This window comes from Amblyomma maculatum, chromosome 1, assembly GCF_055883805.1.
Source record: "Amblyomma maculatum isolate TAMU_Amacu chromosome 1, ASM5588380v1, whole genome shotgun sequence".
Lineage (NCBI taxonomy): Eukaryota > Metazoa > Arthropoda > Arachnida > Ixodida > Ixodidae > Amblyomma > Amblyomma maculatum.
In genome coordinates, this window is record NC_139344.1 from 240457556 (window position 1) to 240482673 (window position 25118).

Here is a 25118-nt window from a genome sequence, read left to right on the forward strand (position 1 = left end):
TATAAAGACAAGCATACAGCCCCGTTACGCTGCCACCCCTTCAGCCATGGCCTTATCCTAAGGATAGAAAAAAAAAAACTTTCGGTTGCTCTGCCACGTGGGAATTCCCACCTCGTGAATCTAAGTGGCCATGCTTGGCAGCCAACCTTCTTCTGAAGTGCCGAGATGTAAAAAAAATTTCATATCAGCACACAATTCAGCGTTTCGGCAAAAATACCACATGCTGAGGAAATTTAACAAAAGTGTCCCATTGCACTCTCTAGCGGTGCATTTTTCATGCACCTGTGTAGGATAACTGCAGTTAACATGCTGCATGGGCAGTGCTGCGGATGCCAATGAACTGTAATAGAATAAAATGCAGCCATTTACATTTTATTTGTCCTGCCGCGCATTCCTCGGGACGAATTGTTGAATTCCGCTTAGCAGTGTGCCACTGCAGATGCAGTATGTGATGTGGTGTGCATGTTGCCTTAATTGATTGCTGGTGTCTTGAAGCTTCCTTTAGTCAACCTGTAAGGTTTAATTTGTAAAAAATAATAAAAGTGCAAAATTTGTATTAAAGCTGCGTACCAACTTATATGGCATATTAAGCTGTGTTACCATATATTGCCGATTATAAGGCGACACATCTAGTGTCCACTACTGCTTTCTTTATTCAATTAGTCATCGGCATGCTATCACTGACTTTGCTGGGACAGTCAACAATAAGACACTAACAAAGCAAAACGTAGAACTGGCGACCAGGCATGAAAAAAATGTGCGAAGGTGCTTCTGAAAACGTGTGACTGATTACGTGACTTGGGATTGGGTTGTATTAGATTTATGACACAGTGTTGCCAGTTTTTACATGGAATGCCCGTCTACAAAACAATTCTTTTTCATAAAAGGCTGAATGAAAACAAAAATTTTGACCGCATCTTTGGCTTAATACATTCCTGTTCTTTAAGAAGCCCGCTTTCCTGCCGCGTCTGACACTTGTTGCAGAAACTAGTTCAAAAGAAAGGTTGACTTATATTTGGCAGTATAAGGCAACCGCAGCTTGATCGCACTACTTCAAAAAATTTTGACGTATAATCAGCAATATAGTATGATGGTAAATATAGCATGTCAGAAATGCATGAGGTAGCTAGAAAAATAGCTTGTAAGGTTTTTGATGGTTATTGCCATGAAAGCTGCAGTTTCATATCTGGGTTCAAATATTACTTCTCTACTGTTCCAGTGTTTTGCTTTAGTTTTCTATTTAAATTGTTGCTGCACAGCGCAAGTCATTGAACAACAGTCAGGAGATCCAGTACTGCCTTTAAAACAGATGTGACTGAACCTTGTAAATTTGTTCATCTTCTCGGCACTGGCTAAAATAATCGATTATACATGAGCGTACACTGTGCTCAGAGAGGTACTAATTGCTATGTCATGACACACACACACACTCAGTGAATAACGATAAAAGAGCAGGGTTTATGCAATTATTCGCATTTTTATAACCCGCACTCGGTATACCGCCCAGGTGATGTTTGTTATCAAGTCTGATAGCATGTTTTCATGATCACAGTCGCTACTCAGCACTAATGAGGCAAACATCTCGGGGGAGGGATTTGTGAGGAAACAATATTTTGCACTTCAAGGAGTAAACATTTTCTAAATGTACTGTGTACCACCTAAAGTATCATGCTTAACTTCAGCTTTTTCATCAACAGCTATTTTCTTACATGGAAGAACACATGCCCATTGTTTGCTCAAGGCACTTACAGTTCACATATATACTTCTGAACAGCATATTAGAAAAAAATCACATGCATGGCTAGCTGCTGTTTGTGGTTCACAAACGTACACACAAACCTATTTGCAATATAGGAGTTATTGCTCATTAGTACCCACCGATGTGCTGTCATACTGCTATAAAAAAGAGCTACACAGCTTTCTAATCTATTACAAATCTGCTCCACCCTGGAGGATTCTCCCAAACTTTGAAAAACCCTGTTCAGTTGTATTCTTGACACCTTTTTTCTTTGTAGTCTTGTTCCATTCTTTTACTTTGCACAATACAACACAGTCAAATAAACCTGTCACATGCCTTTTACTCTAGCATACCATCTGGCACTGATTGAATATGTTTGAAAGGGGGAACATAGACAACTCCATCTTGTTTTTTTTTTTTATTATTATAATTTTAATTGAGTCTCTTCTCTTGGCATTCTGATGTTTGCACTGCGGCAAAGAACCAATATATGGCCAAAAACATTAGATTCTAAAATTTTTCCATCAGTCTTAAACTAAACTTGTGGTGTCCACACCGAGAGGAACTGGTTGGTTCCGTTTTTGTTGGAGTGAATGGCAGTGTAGGGTAACCTATCGATCTGCGCAAAACTTCAGTGTTTATTATGCATGCGGTTTACTTGCAAAATTGGGGCTGGTGATGGCAACAGCTGTATTTTGTTCCTTGGTCATTTGTAGCATATAAAATATGATTTTGATGATGGTTATCTCTTTGTCATTAGAGCACTGTAATGAATTGATGCAGGCCAATTTCAAGTCTGCACAAGTTGAATGATTTGTAGTTACTAGATTTTTTTTTACAGTGTATCTACAAGAGACTAGGCAAAGTTTAATGATCTTTAATTGAATTTTTAGAGAATCTGAACAACAAAGTTTGTCTTAAAGAAACTCTGCAATATGTCGTCTCAGGTTTGTTCTCTGATTTATTAAGAAAAATCTTAAAGCTTGTATTTTTACTCTGCTGATATGGCAGGTTTGCACTGGTATAAACTATAAAATACAGTGGTTTATCAATCTTTTTTGTGTACGCACACGCACGCTTAAAATGTTGCCTTCAATGTAGGTGTTCGACATTTTTTTTAATTTCAGCTCTCTGGGGCCTAAAGATATATAAATACATACATATTTTGGCGGGTTGCAACAGTCTTTCCATTTTATAATTTGCAGCTTCCACTTGTAATGATTCTTTAGAGTGGCCATAAAGCCTCAGTTTATTTCCCCTCAAGTCCAGCTGTTGCTCGGTCTCGTCTACTGTACCATCTCGGACAGTGTGGTACCCACGACAAGGTGTTGGTGCCAAAGAACACACAGCGGAAAAAGAGACAACATTTAACTGGCCACTATGTATTTAGTGAATAGGAAAATTTTAGGGATGAGCCCAAAGAAAGTTTGTTTGGGCTTTGCAGTCCACACATGTTTGTGCACTTGAGAATTTACTTCATAGTCTCTTGCTGGTTAGAATAGCGCACCGCTTGATAGTAGTGTCATGCTTCATTAACTTGTCAAGCTTATTTATAGAACCCTGGCACTTCAACGTAAACACCTTACAGAACCTAAAAATATCTGATTTCAATGCAGGGCTGACCTTCGTGAGCACCTAAAATCTGCACCAAAGACAGCTCCAGTGCCTGATGTGATTGCTTCAGCAGCACCCGCAGACAAAAATAAGACCAGCTCATCAAGCAGTGACTCTAGTAGTGATTCCAGCAGCAGTGATTCAAGTAGTGATTCGAGCAGTGACTCCAGCAGCAGCTGAGAGTGCATATGTACCATTATTGACTCTCCTCGCAGGCATTGTGGATTGAGTTGTACCATGTGACATGGTTTTGTTGAAGCATAGTTGAGCAGTGCCTTCAAAAGCCTATTACTCATTTTCATGCTATTTATGTTATAAATCGAGCCCACTTTTTGGAGCTCAGTGGGGTCTAACTGAAGTTTTTAACAAAATTTTCCGTGGTATCAGAAGATACGATTGACGTATTCCTTGTACATACATTTTGTTTAGGCACTGTGTGCAGATTTTTTATATCAAAGCCTTAATATAAGGCTACTAACTACTAAGACACCTGCAAATGCCCAGCCTCAAAGTGTTTAGCAGTGTGCAGCACTTGGTATGGTTCCAGAGGACAATTTTTGACTGCAAGTAGCAGCATGCAGTGAAAGGTGCTTATTCACTGCTTCTTATTTTGATTTTGATTTTTATCATAAATTTGTGGTTTCTGTGTTGAAAGGAAAGCCGGCAAAATACGGCTAAAAATTACAAGGCAGCAGTACTCTCAAACAAGCAGTTGATGAACGAGTAGGTAAAAGTGGCGCAAAGGTACATGACTGCAGTGAACGCTGGACCTTTTCTTACAGAAGTGTCCTTCTACTGATTGTAATGCTGCTTCTGCCAGCTGTTGACCTAGACACGTCATGAGTAATGTCGCCCTTGGAGAATTCATTTCGCTCATATTGAGGATTGCATGAAGCATTAGCAAGTGGCTTCTAATGGAACATTTTAAGCGTAACGCTTTTCTATCTTTTTGGTCCATTGCAGGCCTCTCCATCATTTGCACAAGGGTATAGGGTGCCAGCGATGCATATACTTATGTCGCACATAAATGTAGCGAGAGTTTAAAAATGTACCACCTTAAATTACAAGCACACAAATTCAATATTTTTGACCACTTTATAATTCAGTTTGTTAGGGGAAAAATTCTAGTGCAAATAACAGTTAGTGTGGAAAATGCCTTATTCACTGTTTCTTATTTTGATTTTGATTTTTATCATAAATTTGTGGTTTCTGTGTTGAAAGGAAAGCCGGCAAAATACGGCTAAAAATTACAAGGCAGCAGTACTCTCAAACAAGCAGTTGATGAACGAGTCCTGCGCTTAGGCAAGGCCTCTTTAAGTGGCTGGATGATAGATATGCAGGCAGTGGCAGGAAGCTTTAAATTTACAGTAGGGGCATGTGGAACTTTGATTTTAAAAATATGTTGTAGGTTTTCTTTTTAATGAAGCAAAAACAGATCTGTGACAGATATCAAGGTGCACTGATGAATTTGAAATTTTCTAAAATGCTTCACAATTTAGCATTGGAATTTTCGCCCTAACTGCAAAACTTCAAAGCTTAATTATAACTTCTTAGTTGACTTGTGGCCAGCATATGTTTGAAGCTGGGTGCTCCTATTGCACACTGGTGTCTAATTAAACTTTGGCTGAAGTTATGCAGGACTCCCAGTATACCTAATATTCTCTTGCATGTATAGAGCTTGCATATGGAAGATGTGAGACCATTTCATAAAGTTATGATTCTATGTCTTTAGCTTTTAATGGAAGTTACATTTTTAACTTGTATTGTTGTAAGGTTTGTTATCCACTATTTATTATTCAGGAATTGATATATTGGGTCCTGAATATAGTGGAAACATGTTTGAACGCACAGATTTAAGGTGGAAGGTGTCTCCTTTCTTTGCATTTGATGTATTGTACAGGCTGTTGTATCATATATCATGTTTCATAAAAGCATTTGGAACTGTCTTACCTGTAAGAAGTGGTACCTTAACCCTTCTTTTTGCCTTTGTATTTTCAGTGCAAATAATTATGAAGGACCACTGATTAATCGAGTTGCCTAAACTTTCTTGGTACAGTGTAGACCACTTAAGTAACCGCTTATAATGCGGGACCAGTTCAAATGCGGCTTTTCCCAGCCCCTGGTCTTTCTCCCATAAGACTCAATGTAAAGTCATACTGCTTAATATACAGCTGTGCGAAGTGAAATGCCAATTATAGTGTGGTTTTGTAATCCACTCAGTGGCAGCACAAAACAGCAAGTGCACTTCTCTGCGCTGCATCAGGTTTCCCTGTGTGGCACAGTACATTGTACCATGCGTTACAGCCTCTGCATTGCTCCCATCTTGCACAGAATTGTGCAATAGCTACTCTTTTACCCTCTGTCATTCTTTTGCGTTTATCCTTTCCATGCCTTCACTTGCACATTGCTCTTTTTGTAAAAGAGTGAGCAGAGACGCTGGTTGTGATTGTGTCTTCGTTCAAGTTTGGTCGCACAATGGCAGCACCACATTTATCGCGAGGCAGCGAACTGTGAAGCTTTGCTGTGCTGCTGAAACAGGCACTCTGCTAACTTTCTGTGATGTGCACAGGGACGGGATTTTGGAAATGACAGAATGGCCCGCCAAAGTAAAATGGAGGTGTGGTGTTGTGGGCTGCCACAACAGTGCGCTGAGCATTAGTCTGTCAGCCTCACAGCAAACCTTGTTTTCCAACCACAAAAGGTCTTGTTCTGAGACTCTTCATTTCTTTGTGGGAGCGAAAAGAGCCAAGTGATGCTTTAACATACCTCGTGCATCGCGACTGTGGAAGTCAGACTGCCTTGGCGGAATTGGGCATGCACTGATAACAAGTGCATACGTAGTTATGTGGCGTCAATTGTGATGACTTTCACAGTCACGCTGCATGTGGTATGCTAAAACTAATCCTAGCGTGCAGTGAACTTAGCGAGTTGGTTTTGGTTGCCTGATTAATACGGCATTTTTGAAAGGGAAACCTGTGTTTTGACCTGAAAAAAACTGTTTTAGTTATACAGTTAAACCTCTATGTAATGAACCTCCATGTAGCGAATTCCTTGATATTATGAATTTTTTCAATTCCCCAATGCCACCCCCATTGAAGTGCATGTATTTGAAACCTCCATGTAACGAACATGTCGCGGTGATTGACCTTGATATAACGAACTCGCGGTGCCGACTGCCTCTTCTCTAGTGCTGAGTCACTGGAAATTTGGCACAACCCCGCAAAATTCGAACTGAAGTGAGAGGAACGCCTACTATAGCAACGAGCGACCGCAGCTGATCCAGCGCTTCGCGTTTCAGCGCAGACGCTGCATTTGCTTGGCAGACGCAGCAGTCTCCGCTGCTTTTGCTGTCGGAACATGGCACTACAATAATTCATACTTAAAAGCAGCAAAAAATAACAGAAAAAAGATGCGGGGCGAGCAGCGCACGTTCATCGCTGCCACGCGGTTACTCGCGGGCCACCGCGCGTCAGTAGTGGGAACAGCGCAGCGCGCTGGCGACGCTAGGCTGAGTTGGTTTCCTGGGGCAACGGCGGTGGGCGGGCGCGGCTGCAGCGGCGCCAATGCGCGCGCTCTCCCCCAGACTGATTCCTCCTCCACCTCTTTTCCCCGCTCCCTCGTAGATGCGTCGTGCGAGCTGCAGAGGAGGTGGAGGCTGCCGCCGCAGTCGCGCCGCGCTATCAGTGCGATCGCGGAACATTTCACCGCTTCCATGACTTCGAATAATTCTGATTTACTGTTAACACTTTCAAGGTGGTTTGCCTTACATCAATTCATAATCTGGTCTTCGTCTACATTGTTTTTTTTGGGGTCCTCACGCAAAAACTGCATGTAATGAAAAAATGCGGGCATTTTACAATTTCGTTATAACTAGGTTTAACTGTAGACCTTATGCAAAATCTGCTAGCGGCCGCGCGCGTTTCCCCCATGTTTAAGGGTAGCTGAATTGAGGAACGGCAATGGCACAGTAGGGGCTCGCGTGGCCGGCTTTGTTAATGCCCATTGTCGTCGATAATGCCAACATACTGTTGTGTCCCTTGTTGTGCGCAGAACCAAAATAAGGGTGTAGAAGAAAAGAAGCAGCAAGTTATATCCCTTGAGCTTTTTTTTTTTTCTTTATGCATGTATTAATCTGCTCTCGTGTGGTTGCCGTGCTAGACGCACTTTCGATTAACGGCACGCCCGAATTGTAAAATCGTATCTTACTTAGCGTGCTTTGGAAGGTTGCAAGTCTGTACTTGGTGCTAAGGCAGACGAAATGTATTGCCCTCGGTGGGTTAAATTTGTCTGATCCCAGCTTTTACGGTTTCATGCATACAAGCTTTCAACAGATTTTTCCTGTATGTATACGTCCAAGTATCCAGATAGAACACTTAGCAAAATATGTTCGGCAGCTACAAATAAGAAAATGGCCATCAACATGAGACAGCCCGTATGTGTTCGCTACTTTTTCAGGAAACAATTTCGTGAAGAATGTCGCTAGTGTCGAATATTGCAATAGAATGCAGTGCTATCAGTTTTTTTCATTCAAAATCTTCACAAGCAAAGAAAGCCACTAATAACTCCTTTGCCCCTCCCCCCACCCCTCCCAAAACTTAAAAAAAAAAAAAAATGCTTTTTTCAAATGCTAGAAACTGGTACATACTCTCAATAGGCTCCGATAGTTGGTGCCTGTCTCACTACTGAGCTCATCCATGACATCGGCAATGAAAAAAAAAAACAAAAAAAAACATTGAAATACTTCAATTCCGTCAAGAATCGGGGGGGGGGGGGGGGAGGCGGCATTGGAGAGGAGAATGACTTTGCTGCGCATTGCTCAAAGCACTGCTCAAATATGTTTCCACGAAGGAGCTTGACATTGCATCTGGGTATAAGACAGACAGGAGAAATTGGCTCTTTTCGTTTCAACAAAGAACGTGAGACTTCTCAGAATGCTGTCATGCGGTTGGAAAACTGGTCTTGCGGACACGCTTCCAAAGGAATCTTAAAGTTTCACACGTGAGCCTCGTCTTTTGGTGCTTCGCCTACAATTGTGGCTACCAAGGACACGATGCTACTTCCTACCTCCGTTTCGCATCAGCGGAAGCGTTTTTGTATCGCCAAATAACCGCCAGGCACAATGCGATTGCCGCGCGTGCACAGGAGGCTAGTGGAGCATCTGCTCCGGCGAAGCCCCATCGTTTCACATTTCGCCATCACGCCAGGAATGGGGCGCTGCCGTCGCGCGGCGAAACTTGAGCTTGGGTTCCCTATATAGCTCCTGTTGCCGCCACATCGTGGTTCTATTTCGTGAAAATTAATATATTAACAGATACTGCTGTCTGCGAAGTGACTTTGCAGACAGCAATATCTGTTAATATATTAATTTTCACGAAGGCACCTACCAGCCACGTGTGATGTCACGCTAGGGGAGTAACAGCAACACATTGCAGTTCATTGGTGTGTGCGCTCGAGTAGCAGAGTGCAGTAACAAGTAATGGGGTGTGGGCGGTCAGTGTGGCGCTGACCAATCTGTGTGCTTTGGTTCCGAGAATTGTGGCACCATCCAGTTCTCCATCGTTTTGCCTCGATGTCAGCAAAACATCTGTTCTGATCGTGGGATCTGCAGGTGCAGGCCACACTACACTTTTGCTACCAGTGTTCCTTCACCTGCTGGTCCTTTGCGGACTGTGGCCTCCTGCTTATGTGCAGTGTCTCGAGCATGAATCGTGTTCCCACCATTTATCAAATGGCATGACAGTGTAGTGAGGGGGGAGGAAATATCACTAATGTCGACGACAACATGATTTCAGTGAATGTGCATGCTCACATAGAGCTGACACTCTGAATTTGCTGTTGTGCACAGCCTTGTCAAAAGTTTAGAGGCGAAATAGGTTTGCTTCTAAGCTGTCAAATGGGCCGGCTCTTGTACCATCCATTGAAATTCTAATCTTCAGATAGGGCTGGGCCAGAGTCTTCACCTTCAAGGAATTTGAATGTTAGAAAGGTATAATGAGCCGTGTGGTGTGGCCCAGAAGCAAACTCTCTTGGCCTCTTAACTTCTGACAAAGGGCATACAAGAACTCACAAGAACTGAAAACAATTTCCGCACATGTACAGCTGCAATCTGTAATTGCCAGCCACAAGCAGAATTGCATTTTCAGCTTTTATATATATATGCATATCAGGTGTCCCAGCTATCTTGAGCCAAGGATTAAAAAATTAAATATTTTAGGTAGGCCAGGGAAACCAGTTGCTTGCAGCTGCCAGTCGTCTTGCTCACCAAGGAATTTTTTTGTAATATTAATTTTAAAAAATTTACTCAATATTGACTTTAGACTATAAATGTGATTTGCAAATTTGGAGAGCATCTTCAGAAACCACTATTTACGATAAAAAAAAAAAAAATTCTCACGATTACCTTTTTTTTTTTTTTTTTCCCCTAAGCTCAAAAAGAAAGCCCGCGAAATACAAATAAAATCACGTGACTGGTGCGTTTGCGCGCCATGATTGTGGCCCTCGCAGTCGTGGTTTGAGCGAACGATATCAGCTGCAGCCGTGACTTACGACCCTGTTGCAGCGTCAGGCTGACATGGCGATGGAGCGAGCTCTCCGCGTTCATGTGCGCCGGCTGGCTGGCACGGGCGAAGAAACAATCGCAGTCTTACTGGCCTGCCGTTGCAACGGGCGCGGAGAGAGACGGCCGCAGCTGGTTTCGTTTACTCATACTGCGACTGAGGTCAATTGCAGCCTGCGAATGTGCTAGTCATGTGATTTTATTTGTTTCGCGAGCATTCTTTTGAGATCGGACACGTGAGGCTTTCTTTATCGCCATTTATGACATTCATGGTCTGAAGTCAACATTTATAAAGTAGAGAAGTTAGGTTAATGAGCTAATTGAAAAACAAAAAAAAATGCATATGGTGCGCAAGGCAGTTGTATGCAACTAGTTTCCATGGCCTACCTCAAATATATTTTTAACCCTTGGCTCAAGTTATCTATCGGGCGAGGAGGAGGTCAAAACACCTCTTTGGGTTGTTGCAAACCGGTTCCGCTTCCACGTAACGTTGGCTTCCGCCGTGTTGACGTCAGGCGCACGACAAAACAGCCCAGCGAACATTATGGAGTATGGAAACGCCCAAGTCTATAAGCTTATATCCATATGCACGCTCGCGTATATACACGCCTGAAAATTCCCAGGATTGAAATAGAAAAAGAAAAAAAATGTGGGAAGGAACTCTTAGGTGCGACGGACACAGTTTGCTCCAGAACTAGTAATTGTACGGTTAAAAACGCACTGATCAACTTTTCAGTTATAGCAGTTGCATGGTTAGTTCCGTGGTTAGTCCCAATTGTTCGAAGTCTTGAGCAAGGCGATGCCATGTCAGTTCTAGAAACGAAGAAAGCCCTCCAACGCGCGCAGAAATCCGACGTTTTTCTTTCCTTTTTTTTTTTTTTTTTTTTTTTCGGACGAAACCGAAGCAGCCCTGGGTACGCGCTGGAAGCTGTGTACAGACACGTCGTCTGGCGTGGCTACGGCGCGGAATTCGAACTGTCTGTTCTACTCCGACGTGTTATATGTTCGCACCGCCGCTGTAAACAAAAAAAAATGGGGGGGGGGGGGGGGGGGCACTTTGGATCACTAAACTGCAATGAGGCGAAAGCCTCTATCGCGCGGTGGTCCGAAGCCCTCCACTACGGCACGTCCTTCTCTCTGTTTTCAATGCAAGGGTTTTGGCAAGCTGATTGCGATATGGTCCTCCCATATGAAACGAGAGGCCCGAGTTGGCAGCTCCTGTCAAACGTAATGTCGGGAAGCCCTACATCCAGTTCTTGCTGGGCCTCTTCAATTCTCCTTATTCTCCTCCTCTGGCACAATGCCAGTTTCAGTTCGAACTGAGCGCCACACTCATACGTCGAGTCTGTGCCGATCTTCCGGCGCGGCTCTACGAACACTCTGGGAGTGCAAGGCACAGTTGACAGGTGTTAATCCCTGCCGAAACCCTCGTCTAGGTGGTCTGCCGCTCTGCGCAGCTCCAGCCTCAACGACCAACTCTGGGCCGTCCAGCAGGCCCTCGTGGCTGCGAAGATACGATATCGACGTTTCCACGTGGAAGACCTATAGGCCCCGCCGCGTTAAACCCTGCCGGACACCAAATAAGTTATTCCTTCTGATTCTCTTCGTGCTGCGGAGCTTTCGAGAATGAGCTTTTCTTCGTTTCAAAAACTGATATAACAGCAACTTCCCATTGAGACTAACCACGGAACTATGACAAAAATTAGCTGGATAAGTAAAATAGTTATGCAGTGTATTGTGTCCACCGCGGCTGAGTGTGTTCCTGCGAATACTGTTTGTTTGGAACTCACTGTTTTCAAGAATGTTTGGAAACATTATGTAAGTATGCCGCACATAGGGAGAAAACGGACGTGCCCTTTGGAGAAGACCCTCCAGCCAATGGCGTCGACCTGTTTGCATGACACCGATAACATGGGGCGGCCGCTGCCGATCGTGGTTGTCTGCCACTTCACAATTTATAACAGTAAATGCATGGTGATCGTGAACTTAGCCCATATTCAGAGGCTATATTTTAAGGCCATGATCGTGTCCGTCCGACGCTTGTTAGATGACGCCATCAATGATGTAGTATATCGTAGTACCTTGAAATAATGGTGACATCATCGGTGTCACCTTAACTGGTACTAGTAATAGTTGTGGCTAATGACTAACTAATCACTAACTAGTGGGAGGGTGAGAAGGGGTAGGCAGCGACCGCGATGGTTAGATGGCATCCTCGAGGTTCTGCAGATGAAGTTGTGTGATGTTAGGAAGATAGAGACCGGAAAGCGTGACGTGATATGGTCCATAGGGTCACGAAGAGTCGGACACGACTGAACTGAACTGACAATTAGCCTGCCATATTTTAATTCGCGTACCCCTATGCCATGGACAGAAGCTGCCAGCGGTCGCTCCTATTCATATCAGAATCAGCCCGCCTAAACCCTCTGCATTCGCGTTATCCCTATGACACGCAAGCACGTCCATACGGCTTGGTTAAAGCGGGACTTTAGACGACGTAGCACGGCAGTGCCACACAGCCTCGTCTGCAAGGTCGCATATGCGCGCAGACGATGCTGGCGCGATCGGACAGGCCGACTGCAGGTCCAAAAATACTTCTGCAAGAGTGCGAGAAGGCAAAGGATCACTCTAAAGCGACGCCGACGCGAATGGCTCGCACGGGCCAACAGGCGCGAGATCGACGCCAATCCGGGCAAGTATCAAGCTAGTCGCCAGGACTAGAAATCATGAATGACGGCAATGTCGACTGGCGGCCACGGGCCCAGATGGATAGTGCAGTCAGTCGTCCGCGCGTAGCTTGACCGGGTCCGCGCCGCATTGCTTTGCATTCCTTCATGGGGTGCCCGATCTTTGGCACAATTAACGTCGACGCATACGTTCATCAGGAATCTGCCGACACCCTGTACGCAGGTAAGTGGAGCGCACGAACATGCAGCCGCGTATTTTCTCGGTGGACCGTCAAAAAAAAGCAAGGCACTGTCAATTCAGCCTGGCTGCGCTATATGGTAGCCGTGCAACAGTATTCTAACCACTGTAGCTGTGCTGCTCGTCGTCCGCTGTCGACAACATCATGGCGGATTACCCACCATGCATCGCTTCATGCAAGCTTCCTATAGACCAACACCGTGTTTACAAACAAAGGGGGCGCTCGCGGCGTCGCAGTCGGCTGGGGGTGAAAAATAGGGTTAGCGCCCATAGGAATACATGCAACCGAAATATTTCTAAGCAGTTTTCTCATTTCACGGGGCACCTGTGATGTCGTTATTGGGTACAAAGCAACTATGAACATCCTAGAACATATCGTCAAAATATGAAATCTCATTACCGAGGCGAAGTATTTTTAAAACACCGCGAAACAAGTTGGGGCGCGGATTGGGAGGGCGACCCGTAGAAATACATGTAAACAAAACTTACCGGAACATTTTTTCTCATTTCGCAGAGCATCAGAAGTGGTGGCCGGTCGTTAAACGTTGACCATGCATCGCTTTGAAGAAGTGTGGGATAAAGTATGGTGCGTCATTACGGAGGCAGTCTACTTTTAAAACTCCTCGAATAACCTATGTTATGAATCCAGACATCGCCAAAAGGCAAGCTGGTTGTAGCGAATCGCGCAGTTTCGCTTACAGTATGATATGCTGCCGCATAGGGTAATTAAGCTTAATAATACTTTCGCTCCAGTTATACGTCCTAGACAGAATTACATTTAAAAATCAGTTCTCGAACCCCATACGACAATATGAACCGAACGAGATTCGCGCATTGCAGCAGACGACAGCGTAGCTGGCGATACCCACCGCGACCGCCTCCAGCTCCGGTGCGTCTGCTAGCGACAACGGGTGGTGCACGGTCGTCTGCAACTGTGCGCGGTCAGTTTATTGTGCTGTGAGCGGTCCCGCAAGTCGTCAGACTTGCATTACTTGCAAGAGAGTGTAGTGTGTCATGCAACATGACGGGGCGTCGTACAAGACGTCCCCCCCCCCCCTCCAAAATGAGAAGGGTTCAACGCTAATGAACCGAGCAAAATGTTGCGGTAAGTTGTGTTTACATGTATTTCTATGGGTCGCCCTCTCACTCGCATCCCGGTACGTTTCGTGTTTTAAAAATACTTTGCCTCGGTAATGAGATTTCACACTTCCACGATCTGTTCTAGGGCTTTAATGGTTGTTCTGTACCGAATAAGGACATCTCAGGTGCCTTGTGAAATGAGAAAACTGCTTTGGAATATTTCGCTTCCATGTATTCCTATGGGTGCTAAGCCTATTTTTCACCCCCAGTCGGACCACGCTGACGATAGAAGCGCCACCGCATCGTGCTTACGTCACAGATCGGTGTTGGTCTATACACCGCGCGCGAACCTGCACACGCGCGCGATCGCGTGACTGCATCGCCAAGCTGACCGCAGCGCCACCGCGGCCTTCGCGGCAGCGCATGAACCAGAGGATTGCTCTTTCTCGGCGGATACGCCGGCGCTGGCACCACTTCCCCCTTCTAGCCACCATAACCGGGCTGCATCTCGCGCCGTCGAGCGCGGCGTCGCTACCAAGGAGTACCACGTGATGCGTGACGTCAGAGCAGAGGAGAGATGTCATGCTTAGCAATCTAGATGAAGGATCGGTGGAAGCAATCACACGATACATAAACAAAGTATGGAAAGAAAGTAAATTACCGGAGGAATGGAAAAAGGCAGAAGTGATTCTCATTCCTAAGCCGGGGAAAGAACCAAAGTTAGAAAACCTAAGACCAATCTCTCTGACATCGTGTGTGGGGAAGCTCATGGAACACGTAGTGCAAGCGAGATTAACAAAATACTTGGAGGATGAAAACCTATGGCCGCATGAGATGGTAGGGTTCAGACCTAAGCTCAGCACGCAGGACATAATGTTCAGACTAAGACATGATATCATAGACAAGAAAGGGCTAGACACTAAGGTGATCCTAGGCCTAGACCTCACGAAGGCCTTCGATGATATCAGACATGACGCGGTACTAAAAGGTCTTGAGGAGGTAAACGTAGGCAAAAGAACATACAATTACATTAAGAACTTTCTTCAGGGCAGAAGGGCGGTGATTAAATTTCAGGACGCAGAGTCTCCCAGCATAAGGCTAGGAAGCAAAGGAACCCCTCAAGGTGCCGTGTTATCTCCATTTCTATTCAACATAGCAATGAGAGGCCTCCCAGCTAAGCTGAATGAGATCTCTGGAATAAAGTTCAGCATGTATGCTGACGATACTAACATCTGGATGAACAATGGAAGTGATGCAGAAATTGAGTGGAGCCTGCAGAGAGCTGCAGACGCCGTGGTGAAGTATGCAGCCGACAGAGGACTAACATGCTCACCGCAGAAGTCGGAGCTCTTTAGGTACAACACCAACAGCAGAGACAAAAAGCCAATAAACAGCAAAGTGGTAGTAGAGGGCCTAGAGGTGCCGCAGGTCGAAGAGATGAGGGTCCTGGGTATGGTTATCAATCATAAAGGCAACAATACCAATACCATAAAGAAATTAGCAACATATGCGGATCAAGTGCAAGGAATATTCAGAAGGATAGCAGTAAAAGGGAGAGGCCTAAAAGAGAGAAGCCTCCTAAGAATATCACAGGCGTACATAACAAGCAGAATCTGCTATGCAACGCCGTACTTAAATATGAACAAAGAGAACATAGATAAACTAGACAGGATACTGAGGAAATGTGCCAAGAGGGCTCTGGGACTTCCCATATCCACATCAACGGAACGTCTTGAGAAAATGGGTATCCACAACAGATGGGCCGAGCTAGCTGAGGGAGTTAGAATAGCTCAGTTGGAGCGACTTAGCCAATCTGAAACAGGAAGAAAAATACTAGAATGGATAGACATCAAACCGGGATACACTGCCCATAAGACAGTGGATATCCCGGAAGAGATAAGAGCCAGGATACGCGTCCCGCCTATGTCAAAAAATATGCACCCCGAATATAACAAAGAGAGGCGCGGGCATAGAGCCAGAGCCTACGAGAAAAGAATGGGAGAACAACCAGCAGAACAAGTGGCCTACGTAGATGCTGCATGTGGACGGCAAGGAGCAGCCGTATCCGCAGTAGTCGACGGAACAGGAGCACCTGTAGTATCGGCTTCAAGCCGCACTAGAGGCGCCAACGCGGCGGAGGAATTGGCAGTAGCGCTCGCTTGTGTCGGTACCAAGACTAAATTCATACTATGCGATAGCAAAAATGCGGTCAGAAATTTTGGTAAGGGAAGAATATCAGAAGAAGCTAAACGAGTCCTCGAATCGAGGCCGCTTGAGCGCAACGTGGAAATTATATGGATACCAGCACATGAATCCATCGCAGGGAATGAGGCTGCTCACGAGTTTGCCCGAGCTCTCTATCACCGGGTGGCTGCCGAGCAGCCCTCTTGCATGGGTGTAAAAGATAGCCTAATCTCGTATAAAGAGGTTACAGAGCACTATAAACTAAGCAGAAGGGTCTATCCGCCGCCAGACCGTTCCCTCGGAAACTGGGAGGCAATTGCATGGAGGAGGCTACAAGGGGGCAATCATATTAGTCCCTTTTGGGTATATGCAACAATTTCAAAAGATGAAAAGGATCTACATTGCATAACATGTGGGAGATGGGGCACTCTAGATCATATTATTTGGGAATGTAACAACAGCCCAGGAGCTAAAGAAAATATAGATAGAGACGCCTGGGAGACCCTGCTGCGAAGCGAGGACCCCGCTCAGCAGCAGCAAGCCATCCGCCTGGCGGCTGAGGCCGTGAAGCAACAATGTATATTCACCAGACCTTAGTTCGCGAGGCTCCTGGGTAAGGCTCCATCAGGCCTGCGTGCCGGGGAGTCCGAAACGGAGCTTCTTCTCGGTGGAAATAAAGGTTTCTCAACAACAACAACAATGGGCAGCCGGCTCGCGCAGTAGAGCGCGGCGTCGCTACCAATGCGCTTCCCACTTCTACCGTTAGGTGCGCTGTAGTGAACACGTGATACCGCCTGCTTCTGCTAGGCACACACGGGGTTGAGATGCCTCCTCAAGACAGGGCTGCCTGTTGGAATGAGAAGCGAAAGCTGCGGCGTGCTACAGAGACCGATGAAGAGCGTGAAGAACGTCTAACCAAGCGGCGTGCTCAATATGCGGCTCGGCGATAACGTTCTACAACAACTGAAGAACAAAGCGAGGAACTTGTCAGCAATGCTTCCACTAGTGCGGCCAGTGAGTCTGACAATACTTCTACCAGTTCGGAACGCTGGAATGCTACGAAACGAATTAGGCGTGCCCGAGAAACTTCTGAAGAGCGACGGCAGCGACTTGAAAAAGAACGACCAAGCCTAGCCACCAATATGCTTCGTATCTGACTAGGCTTAACCTTAGCTAAGCCTCGGCATTTTTTCTTTTCTTTTTCAAAACTTTATCGCACGCAAGATGGCGCATATGTCGGCACCCGCCACTGGCTGCGTAAAAGATGGCGTACCTGTGGCAATACACGTTGAAGGTCTCCAGGGTTCGAAATTATTCCGGAGCTATCCATTACGACAATTCATTCTTTCGCGTGGTGTAGGTGCCTACCGAGGAGTGAGGTAATTACGATCTAGAGGAAACACAAAAGCGGACGCTCGTACGCTGTGCGACGTTAGTGTACAAGATGTAGTCAAAACTATTTATTTATTGTACACCTTAAATGCTCCAAATAGGGGTATTATATGAGGGGAAATACAAGGCAATGCAAATATTAATACAATGAAAAACAATTTGGTTTAAAGAACAATATTTTCGATTAGGTTTTTAAAATATTACATATGGTGTGGAGTGCGGCTTCGGCAGGCAGGGCATTCCAGTCAGTTGCTGTTTGAACAAAAAAAGAATGCAGGTGTGCAGTATTACGTGCGTGAGGTGGATAAACTGCTTTGGCGTGGCTGGTGCGAAAGGAGATGTCCATGATGCTGGTTTGATATTATTTGTGAGGGATGAGTGATAGAACTTATGAAAGAGGCGAGGTCTGTAGATTTTGCGCCGTGTCTCGTGGTCGGGTAGGTTAGTTTTAGATTTTATGGCAATGACACTAGAACGATAAGAGATATCTGAGTGGATGAATCTAGCAGCGCGGTTCTGACTGAATTGTTTTAGTAAACAAATTCGTGTTTTAGTCAAATTTCGCAGCCCTCTACTACAGTACCCATTTCCGTCTTCCTTTAAACTCGCCTTCCCTCCCTTTCGGCGTGAGTCAGGTGTCCACCAAGAGGTGTAACAGTACGGACCGGGAAAAGAGCAGACGATACGCGCAGCTAACCTTCCGAGAAAACTAACCGCAGCGATGATTTTGAAGCACTATAGCCTCGCGCAAACCTAAGTGCTAACCAACATTGGTGCCGGCATATGAAGACTCTTTGTAAAATGTCTGTCAAGGTATTTTAAACCTTTTAAACACAGAAGTCACCGTAACTGTTGCGCGTTGGCTGAGGTGTAGCTGAGGCAACTGCGGCACTGCGGTAACTGCGGGGTGAGGCGCGCGCTGGGCAGCAGTGGGCAAATGCTCTTCCTTTTCAGTGACGAAACTTCCGGTACACCGCGGGTCGAATGATCACATGATTTCCTCTCCGGCAACAGCAGAAGCAGTGCAAGGGTGCTTCTCGCCTCTGTCGTGCTAGGACTGAAGCCGCTTAGCGGTGGAGCCGGGTTTACGGTATGGCAGGCCGGCTTCCAGCGATTGTTATTGACAATGGCACTGGGTGAGTTTGCTATTTAGCACGCACTTTCGCCATGATGTGATCATAGCTCAGGTATAGTTTGTTTCATGTTGATTAACTTCGTTCGATGACGTTTTGAGCATGGGAAGGGGCATGTATGTATACCACGGGGCGGATTCTTGTCTCGAGCACTGTTTTGTTTTGTGTTCGCGGGTCTTGCTCATGAGTACTATGCCCGTTAAAAGTTTCTTGATCCGCGAACGTTCTGGCAATATAGCATTGAGCGAATCAACTTAGTTGTATGTCCCTTGAGGTGAAGGGTGTGTCTAACGCAACACATGAGTAACGTTTTCTCCAAGCTCTTCTAATGAGTCCTACTATGCAAATTTTGGCCAGCAAGTACTTCACGCATGAAGTGTCTGCCGCTCAAAGGACGAGGACTTCGCTGATGGCTGTAGCAGTGTTGCGAATAGCGAGCCACTGAAGTGAAACCGGCGTTCACAGGAAGCTGGAGTGATCTTATCTCCCGTCACTAGTAGCTGCCCCGCAAGCGAACAGCGGCGCGCCGAGCAGAGCCTCTAACCTTGCGGTGTTTCCTTCTGTGTTACGAACAAACTCTGTTGAGAGCACTATGTTCTGAGACATGGCTTTTGAACATGGAATCACTTGGTTTATTTATAAAGCTATTAGATACTCTAAAGCAGTCGCGTGAATAACTGCATACCTGCATGAGCAATGCTTCGGGGTTGCGATGCGTCATCCTGTGTTGAATAAATAATAATTGTGGCACTGTTTGTTTTTAGTTACACGAAGCTTGGATTTGCTGGAAATAAGGAACCTCAGTTCATCATACCGTCTGGTAAGATTTTGCGACTTTATAAAATATAAACACAATGATATGTTGTGGGGGAGTACCATGGGATTAGTTCTCTTAGCTTGCTTAACTTCACGTTTTTCCCACAGCTATAGCAATACGGGAAAGTGCCAAAATCGGAGACCAAGCTACAAGGAGGCTGGCGAAAGGCATTGATGACTTGGATTTTTTCATTGGTGACGAGGCATTGGATGCTGCAGGTTATGCGGTGAAGGTAAGATTGCTTATTGCATGCAAAATAATTCAAAGGGGTAGTCGCACCTTCGGTATTAGTGCGAGCTGTTTTCATTTTATCCGTTTTTCATATGCACAGATAGTCATTCTCATAGGTTTCAGTGGTTCACATTGGCTTCATTATACATAGGGTGGAGGCAGAATTTACACATATGTACTGGTAATATCAGTGAAAAGATAGCAGGTAACACTGCTAAAAAAAATAGGTGCCCTGTATGAACTAGTCTGGCAAATGTGGCTTGAAATTGTGCTGTAGTCGCTGTCATCAGTTATACTTCTCCAGTGTGTGACATGTTTCTCCTCCACAGACCACTTTACTTCCGTGAGAAGTTGATTTGAAAGTCCTTTGTTAAATAGCAAGGCTCATGGCCATGTAGGGGGTACCTGTGATGGTGGCTGTACCCTTTGCAACGGGTCGTCAGCGCCTCGAAACGCGGAAGTAGACAGTCCTCAGTGTTTGCAGGTGTCTCCAGTTACCTCACATTGCTGGGATCAGGCCACTGAGGGAGTCATACTTGGCAAATAGTATTTGTATGCTACAGTCTGTTGCTAGAAGGGAACAGTAGTTCAGGCTGTAGGGTTCGATCTCTGTGCGTCCAGTAGAAAAAGCAGGGCAGTCCCCGAGAAGATGCAATATGTGGTTGCATGTTAGTTGTGGCACGTAATTATTTCCTTGTGTACTTACACTAGCAAGCTACGATATGTGATGTGTAAGCCGCATGGCAAAGGAGCTTATTCAGTGTGCTTATTTACCTAGCCACTCCAAGCTTATATGACAATTATTGCATTGTTTTTAGTATCCAATCCGCCATGGTATTGTGGAAGACTGGGACTTGATGGAGCGCTTCTGGGAGCAATCCATATTCAAGTACCTGCGTGCTGAGCCTGAGGATCACTACTTTTTACTAGTGAGTAAAAACTTATGTTCATTTTTCTATTGGACTCAAACGGTGTGTAGCAGCAGCATTGACAGCTACAGTTGCACTGGAAGGTGACAAAGGCAGAGCCGCTGTTCGGCACGAACATGGACGATGCCAAGCAGCTGTCTTCCTTTTTGACCTTTTGGTATTGTTCATTTATTTCAAATTGGTTTAAGCCTGTTATTGCTTTGGAAGTGCAGGCTTTTCTCACCCAACTTTATTTTGGCTTGTACCACATTTTTGGGAGCGATTCAATAAAGGGCCAGGTGCTAAGAGCAGACTGCAGAAATGCTGTGCTGCTACAGGAACAATTGCGGACGACTTAATTTCTCCGATATTCTTCACTTGTTTTGGCTAAACTTATATTTTGTTGGAGCTTTCAAGTAGTTATGCATACCCTGCACCATTCTGATGTTAGGCAGTAACTTTTGCCTTTCGTCTTCACAAGAATGCTGAAACAAACTCTACTGTTATTATTCAAGCAGGAGCAGCCAGTTAGATGCTGGCATGGTGCAAACATCAGCCGCTGTTGCAGAACCTTTGTAGCTTCTCAGCCACTAGTTCATTTGTCGTGTTGTTTTCGTGTTAAATATGAGGTGCTATTGATTTATATATAAGGAGTGTTGTCTACCTTGGCGCTTCTTTTTGAACGGGTGACTTTTACTGTACTTAATGTATAAGGCTTGGTGGACTGAGAGTAAATCATTTAAAGATTAGGTACTACTGTCTTGATTTTCACTTTGCATTGCGTTACTGTCAACTCCCAATAATTCAGGCTTGAAAAAGGTCAAATATTTGAACTATGCAGAGTTACATTAAGAGGAGCCGTTTTACTACACTTCATGTTGACAGGACCAAAATGTCAATTCGAATAAACAGTGTTTGAATTCAGTGTGGCTGAATTAATGGGAGTCCTCTGTGTTAGGATTTTTGTTGCCAGTAGTGTTGGTGCTGTGTTTGCTGCATATACAAACAGTGCTGAAGGAAGAAAGGGTGAATATAGTATTGATCCTCATTGTTTATATAGTTTTAGTGCTGCTGTGGTTGTAGTAATCATGAGTGACAAACCTATCCCTTCCCCTGCGGCTCTAATGTTCTGGTGTGCATTGGCATTGTGACTGTGCAGGGCGTTTCATGTAATTTGAGCCAATGATTTAAAAAGCACTGCAGCACAGCTTGATGAAACCAACGGCATATCATTTACCATCGAGTAGCACTACTCAGAGTATTTTTATATTCGGCTTAATTAAGATGATTTATGCCAAATGTTTAATATTCAGCTTACGGCTGAGTGCATTTCATTAAGCTGTAGAGTGGGTTCAGAGACAACCGATCCAGTTTTTTTCTACCAACATACTTTTTATGTGCCCATTTTTTTTTTTTTAATTTTTTTTTCAGCATTTAAAGAAAGGTTCGAAAAATAAAAAATAGCTTGTCTATATTCGTGCACTATCAGAATGCAGTGTCCCCAACCACGTTTTGAACTAACAAGACGTGCACACTGTCTGTGTCCAAGTGAACGGCTGCCGCTCATTTAGGCAGGTCGCACAATGATACAAATAAAGAAAGCAGAACTTACCTTGAATTACGAAACTTAAGTGCTTTTTCTTCCTTTTTTATTTTGTCAATATGATAGCTCAGTAATAACTTTGTCCAAGTTGGCTGTGTGTGGTTGTGTCATCATTTATTGCTGTTCATGGCTTGCGCTTCATGTATTCCAGCTGAATGTGCTGACACACTTTCAAGACTACGCCGTTGGTAGAAAAAAACTAGACCGGTTGTTTCTGAACTTCCTATACAACTTAACAAAGTGCATTGGGTGCTACACTTAAAATTAAACATCTTGAATAATTAATCTCAGTTAAGAGCCTAATTATGCGGAAATTAAAGATACTGAATGTTTACATATGTCATTTGTCTCATCCAGCTGTGGTGCACTGCCATTTTTTTAATCCTTGGCTCAAGTTGCGCAAAACACTGTGTCGTATAGCATTGCTAAAATGATCTGAACTGGGTTATTTCAGACGGAGCCTCCACTGAACACCCCAGAAAATCGGGAGTACACGGCAGAAATTATGTTTGAGTCCTTCAATGTGCCTGGGCTTTACATTGCTGTTCAGGTGAGGTGGCATTCCGAATGGCCTTGACCAAATTGGTTGCTTGGCTCCGCTGTGGTGGTGCAATGGTTAGGGTGCTTGACTTCTGTGCCCAAGAATACGGGATTGAATCCCGGCCACAGCAACCACTTTTCTTTTCGATGGAGGCGAAAAGCAAGGTGCCTGTGTGCTGTGCGATGTTAGTGCATGCTCAAGAAATTTCGACAAGGCAGTCAAAATTTCCGGAGCCCTCCCCTACAGCGTCACTCATAATCTGGACTGCTTGGGGCGTTAAACCTTATAAACCAACCAAACAAACCAAATTAGTTGCTTGAAATGAAGTGTGAAAGTAAGCAATATATGATATATTCGCTCTCATGTTCCCCAACATGATTTGGGAAACTGTAAAAGAAAAAAGGTTTGTTGTATATGTCATCCCAACGAAAGCTCCTAGCTGCCAATATTAGTCGAGGTTGTCAGGGCACAGCACACGAGCTAGGGTGGCACTGTAAGTAACTGTGCATTAGAGTTTTGGTCCTGAGTAAACACCTTCATTTTTCTTTATCAAACTTTCCTGGATGCTGTCAGTTCCTGTAGCATCACTAATTGTCATATGTCGACTGTTTTGATTCCCCACAGGGGTACAGAAAGCTCAGCATTGTTTATTGCATGTGAAAAGGCACTCTTGTGGCTTTACTCGTGATCTGTCTTTCTTTTGAAGCGAAAAGTTTCACTAGGCTAGTCAACACCGGGTCTGGCGTGCGTGTGATCACTTTTAGCCACAGCTGTGCATGCGCGAACTCGCCGAGTGACGTCACTAGGAGAGGCGCAGGTGTTTGAAAATTTCGTCTAGGTGGCGTTGGTTTGAAGCGAAAAGCTTCACTACGATGGTCAGAACAGAGCTTCGCGTATGCCGTAGCGTCACAGCCAAGGCCAAATGCACAGCCCCCTCGCCAAGCTCTGCCGGCATTGCCTAGCAACGCTTAAGAGGTGTGCGACTCCTCCTCATTAAAAAAAAAACAATTGGTATCCATCGAGGAATCGAACCTCCATCCCTTGGATCCCCAGCCGAGCGCTTTACCGCTGTGCCACGCCGTAGGTCGCGAAGTGGTGCTCATAATTCTGCTTGTGTACCATGAGGAGGATAGCGGGATTCTGCGCGTGACAAATACTGCAATTGGCGCGCAATTTGAAAGAAAATAGTCATGTCACTCAATTAGGGTGACGTCAAGGATGTGACGTCGCCCATCTGCCATCAGCTATGATAACCAAGCGGGAACGGGTGCGCTTCAGTGCCGCCGGGCGGTGCTTCTTGCCTTCCGCGAGTGACAGATGCTGTGCCTTTCCTTTCCTGTAAACAAATTATTGAACGCCGGTGAACTTAGACACGCTCGACATGGAAGCCAAGGAGAGTTTAGCTGCTGGCAAACGGCGCAGACAACTGGAGAAATTAACTACTTCTGATCCCGAGGTAGTCACTGCTTTTTGCTACGTATATCCAGGCATAGCAGAGTTAAGCCATGTTTAATTTTTTTTTTTTTTTTTATTGGCACAAAGCTTTCGTTGTGAAATTTTTTTTATGCCTCTGTATTCTTCTTAAATGCGTTCTGATATGCTGCCAACAATAAAAACTGACGTTTTGGAGCTGTGGCTCTCCTCATGGCTGAGCAGCTCGAAGTTGTTTTTTTTTTTTTTTTCTTCTTTTTCTTCTCTTCTTCTCTTCTCTTTTTTTTTTCTTTTTTTGTTTTCACAGTGGGGATACATTCTGCGTGGCAATGATGGCAGCACTTTGTTTTTGTCTTTGTGTCAGCCTTACGTCTCTTTGCATCTTTTTGCATGACTCATTTGGAAAATGAAAGGCAAGTGATAATTTTGCACAGTTACGGTGGCAATAAAGTGCCATACCTTGGGAAGTTTTGAAGGTGGCTAGAACACAAAACTTTCTTCATAAGCATCATCTCTGCGGCTCTGTGCCTTATCTGCACGTTTAGCCTTATCTGTACATTAGTCAGGCTGAAAATTGCATATTGGCCACTCCCTCTAAATTTAGGGAAGTGTTAATTAAAGAAAGCTGCCCGCATGCAAGTAAATTTGTTAATTTATTGTGTGCCATGCTGACATACAGCTAGCATCTACAAAATGGATTGTCACATTTATGGGAAGTGTGAAACTAGCACTTCAGTCTCCTTGTAATAAGCTGTGCGATTGTGCGCATTTTATATATGTTATGCTTGGCTATATTTTGCTAGATGTAATCATATTGATGAGAGGGTGTATTGGCCTGTAATTGTACCAAGTTTAATGTGGCCAAGCTACAAACTCTCTTAAGCTTTCACAGGATTCCAGGAACTTCTTACTCATACAACATGGAACATTGAACATAGGCTATTCTAAAATTTTCAAAAGATCTA

General features: G+C 44.8%; 2 protein-coding genes across 8 annotated transcripts in view; both read left to right on the top strand.

The window, feature by feature from the left end:
- ncm (pre-mRNA-splicing factor nucampholin) overlaps positions 1-5298 on the top strand; it is a 70068-nt gene extending 64770 nt beyond the window's left edge. For all 6 annotated transcript variants that reach the window (XM_084590686.1, XM_084590687.1, XM_084590688.1 and 3 more), the window contains one exon: positions 3355-5298. In XM_084590686.1, the coding sequence (XP_084446812.1) occupies positions 3355-3532 (178 nt within the window). In that variant the 3' untranslated portion in view covers positions 3533-5298. The remainder of the gene's footprint in view (positions 1-3354) is intronic.
- Positions 5299-18466: 13168 nt separating this feature from the next.
- Positions 18467-25118, top strand: part of Arp3 (Actin-related protein 3) — a 35642-nt gene continuing 28990 nt past the window's right edge. Inside the window, exons 1-5 of one of the 2 annotated variants that reach the window (XM_084590692.1) lie at positions 18467-18625; positions 19387-19442; positions 19547-19671; positions 20489-20599; positions 22636-22731. In XM_084590692.1, coding sequence (XP_084446818.1) covers positions 18582-18625; positions 19387-19442; positions 19547-19671; positions 20489-20599; positions 22636-22731 — 432 coding nt within the window. In that variant the 5' untranslated portion in view covers positions 18467-18581. The remainder of the gene's footprint in view (positions 18626-19386; positions 19443-19546; positions 19672-20488; positions 20600-22635; positions 22732-25118) is intronic. The other variant, XM_084590693.1, reaches the window with a different exon arrangement.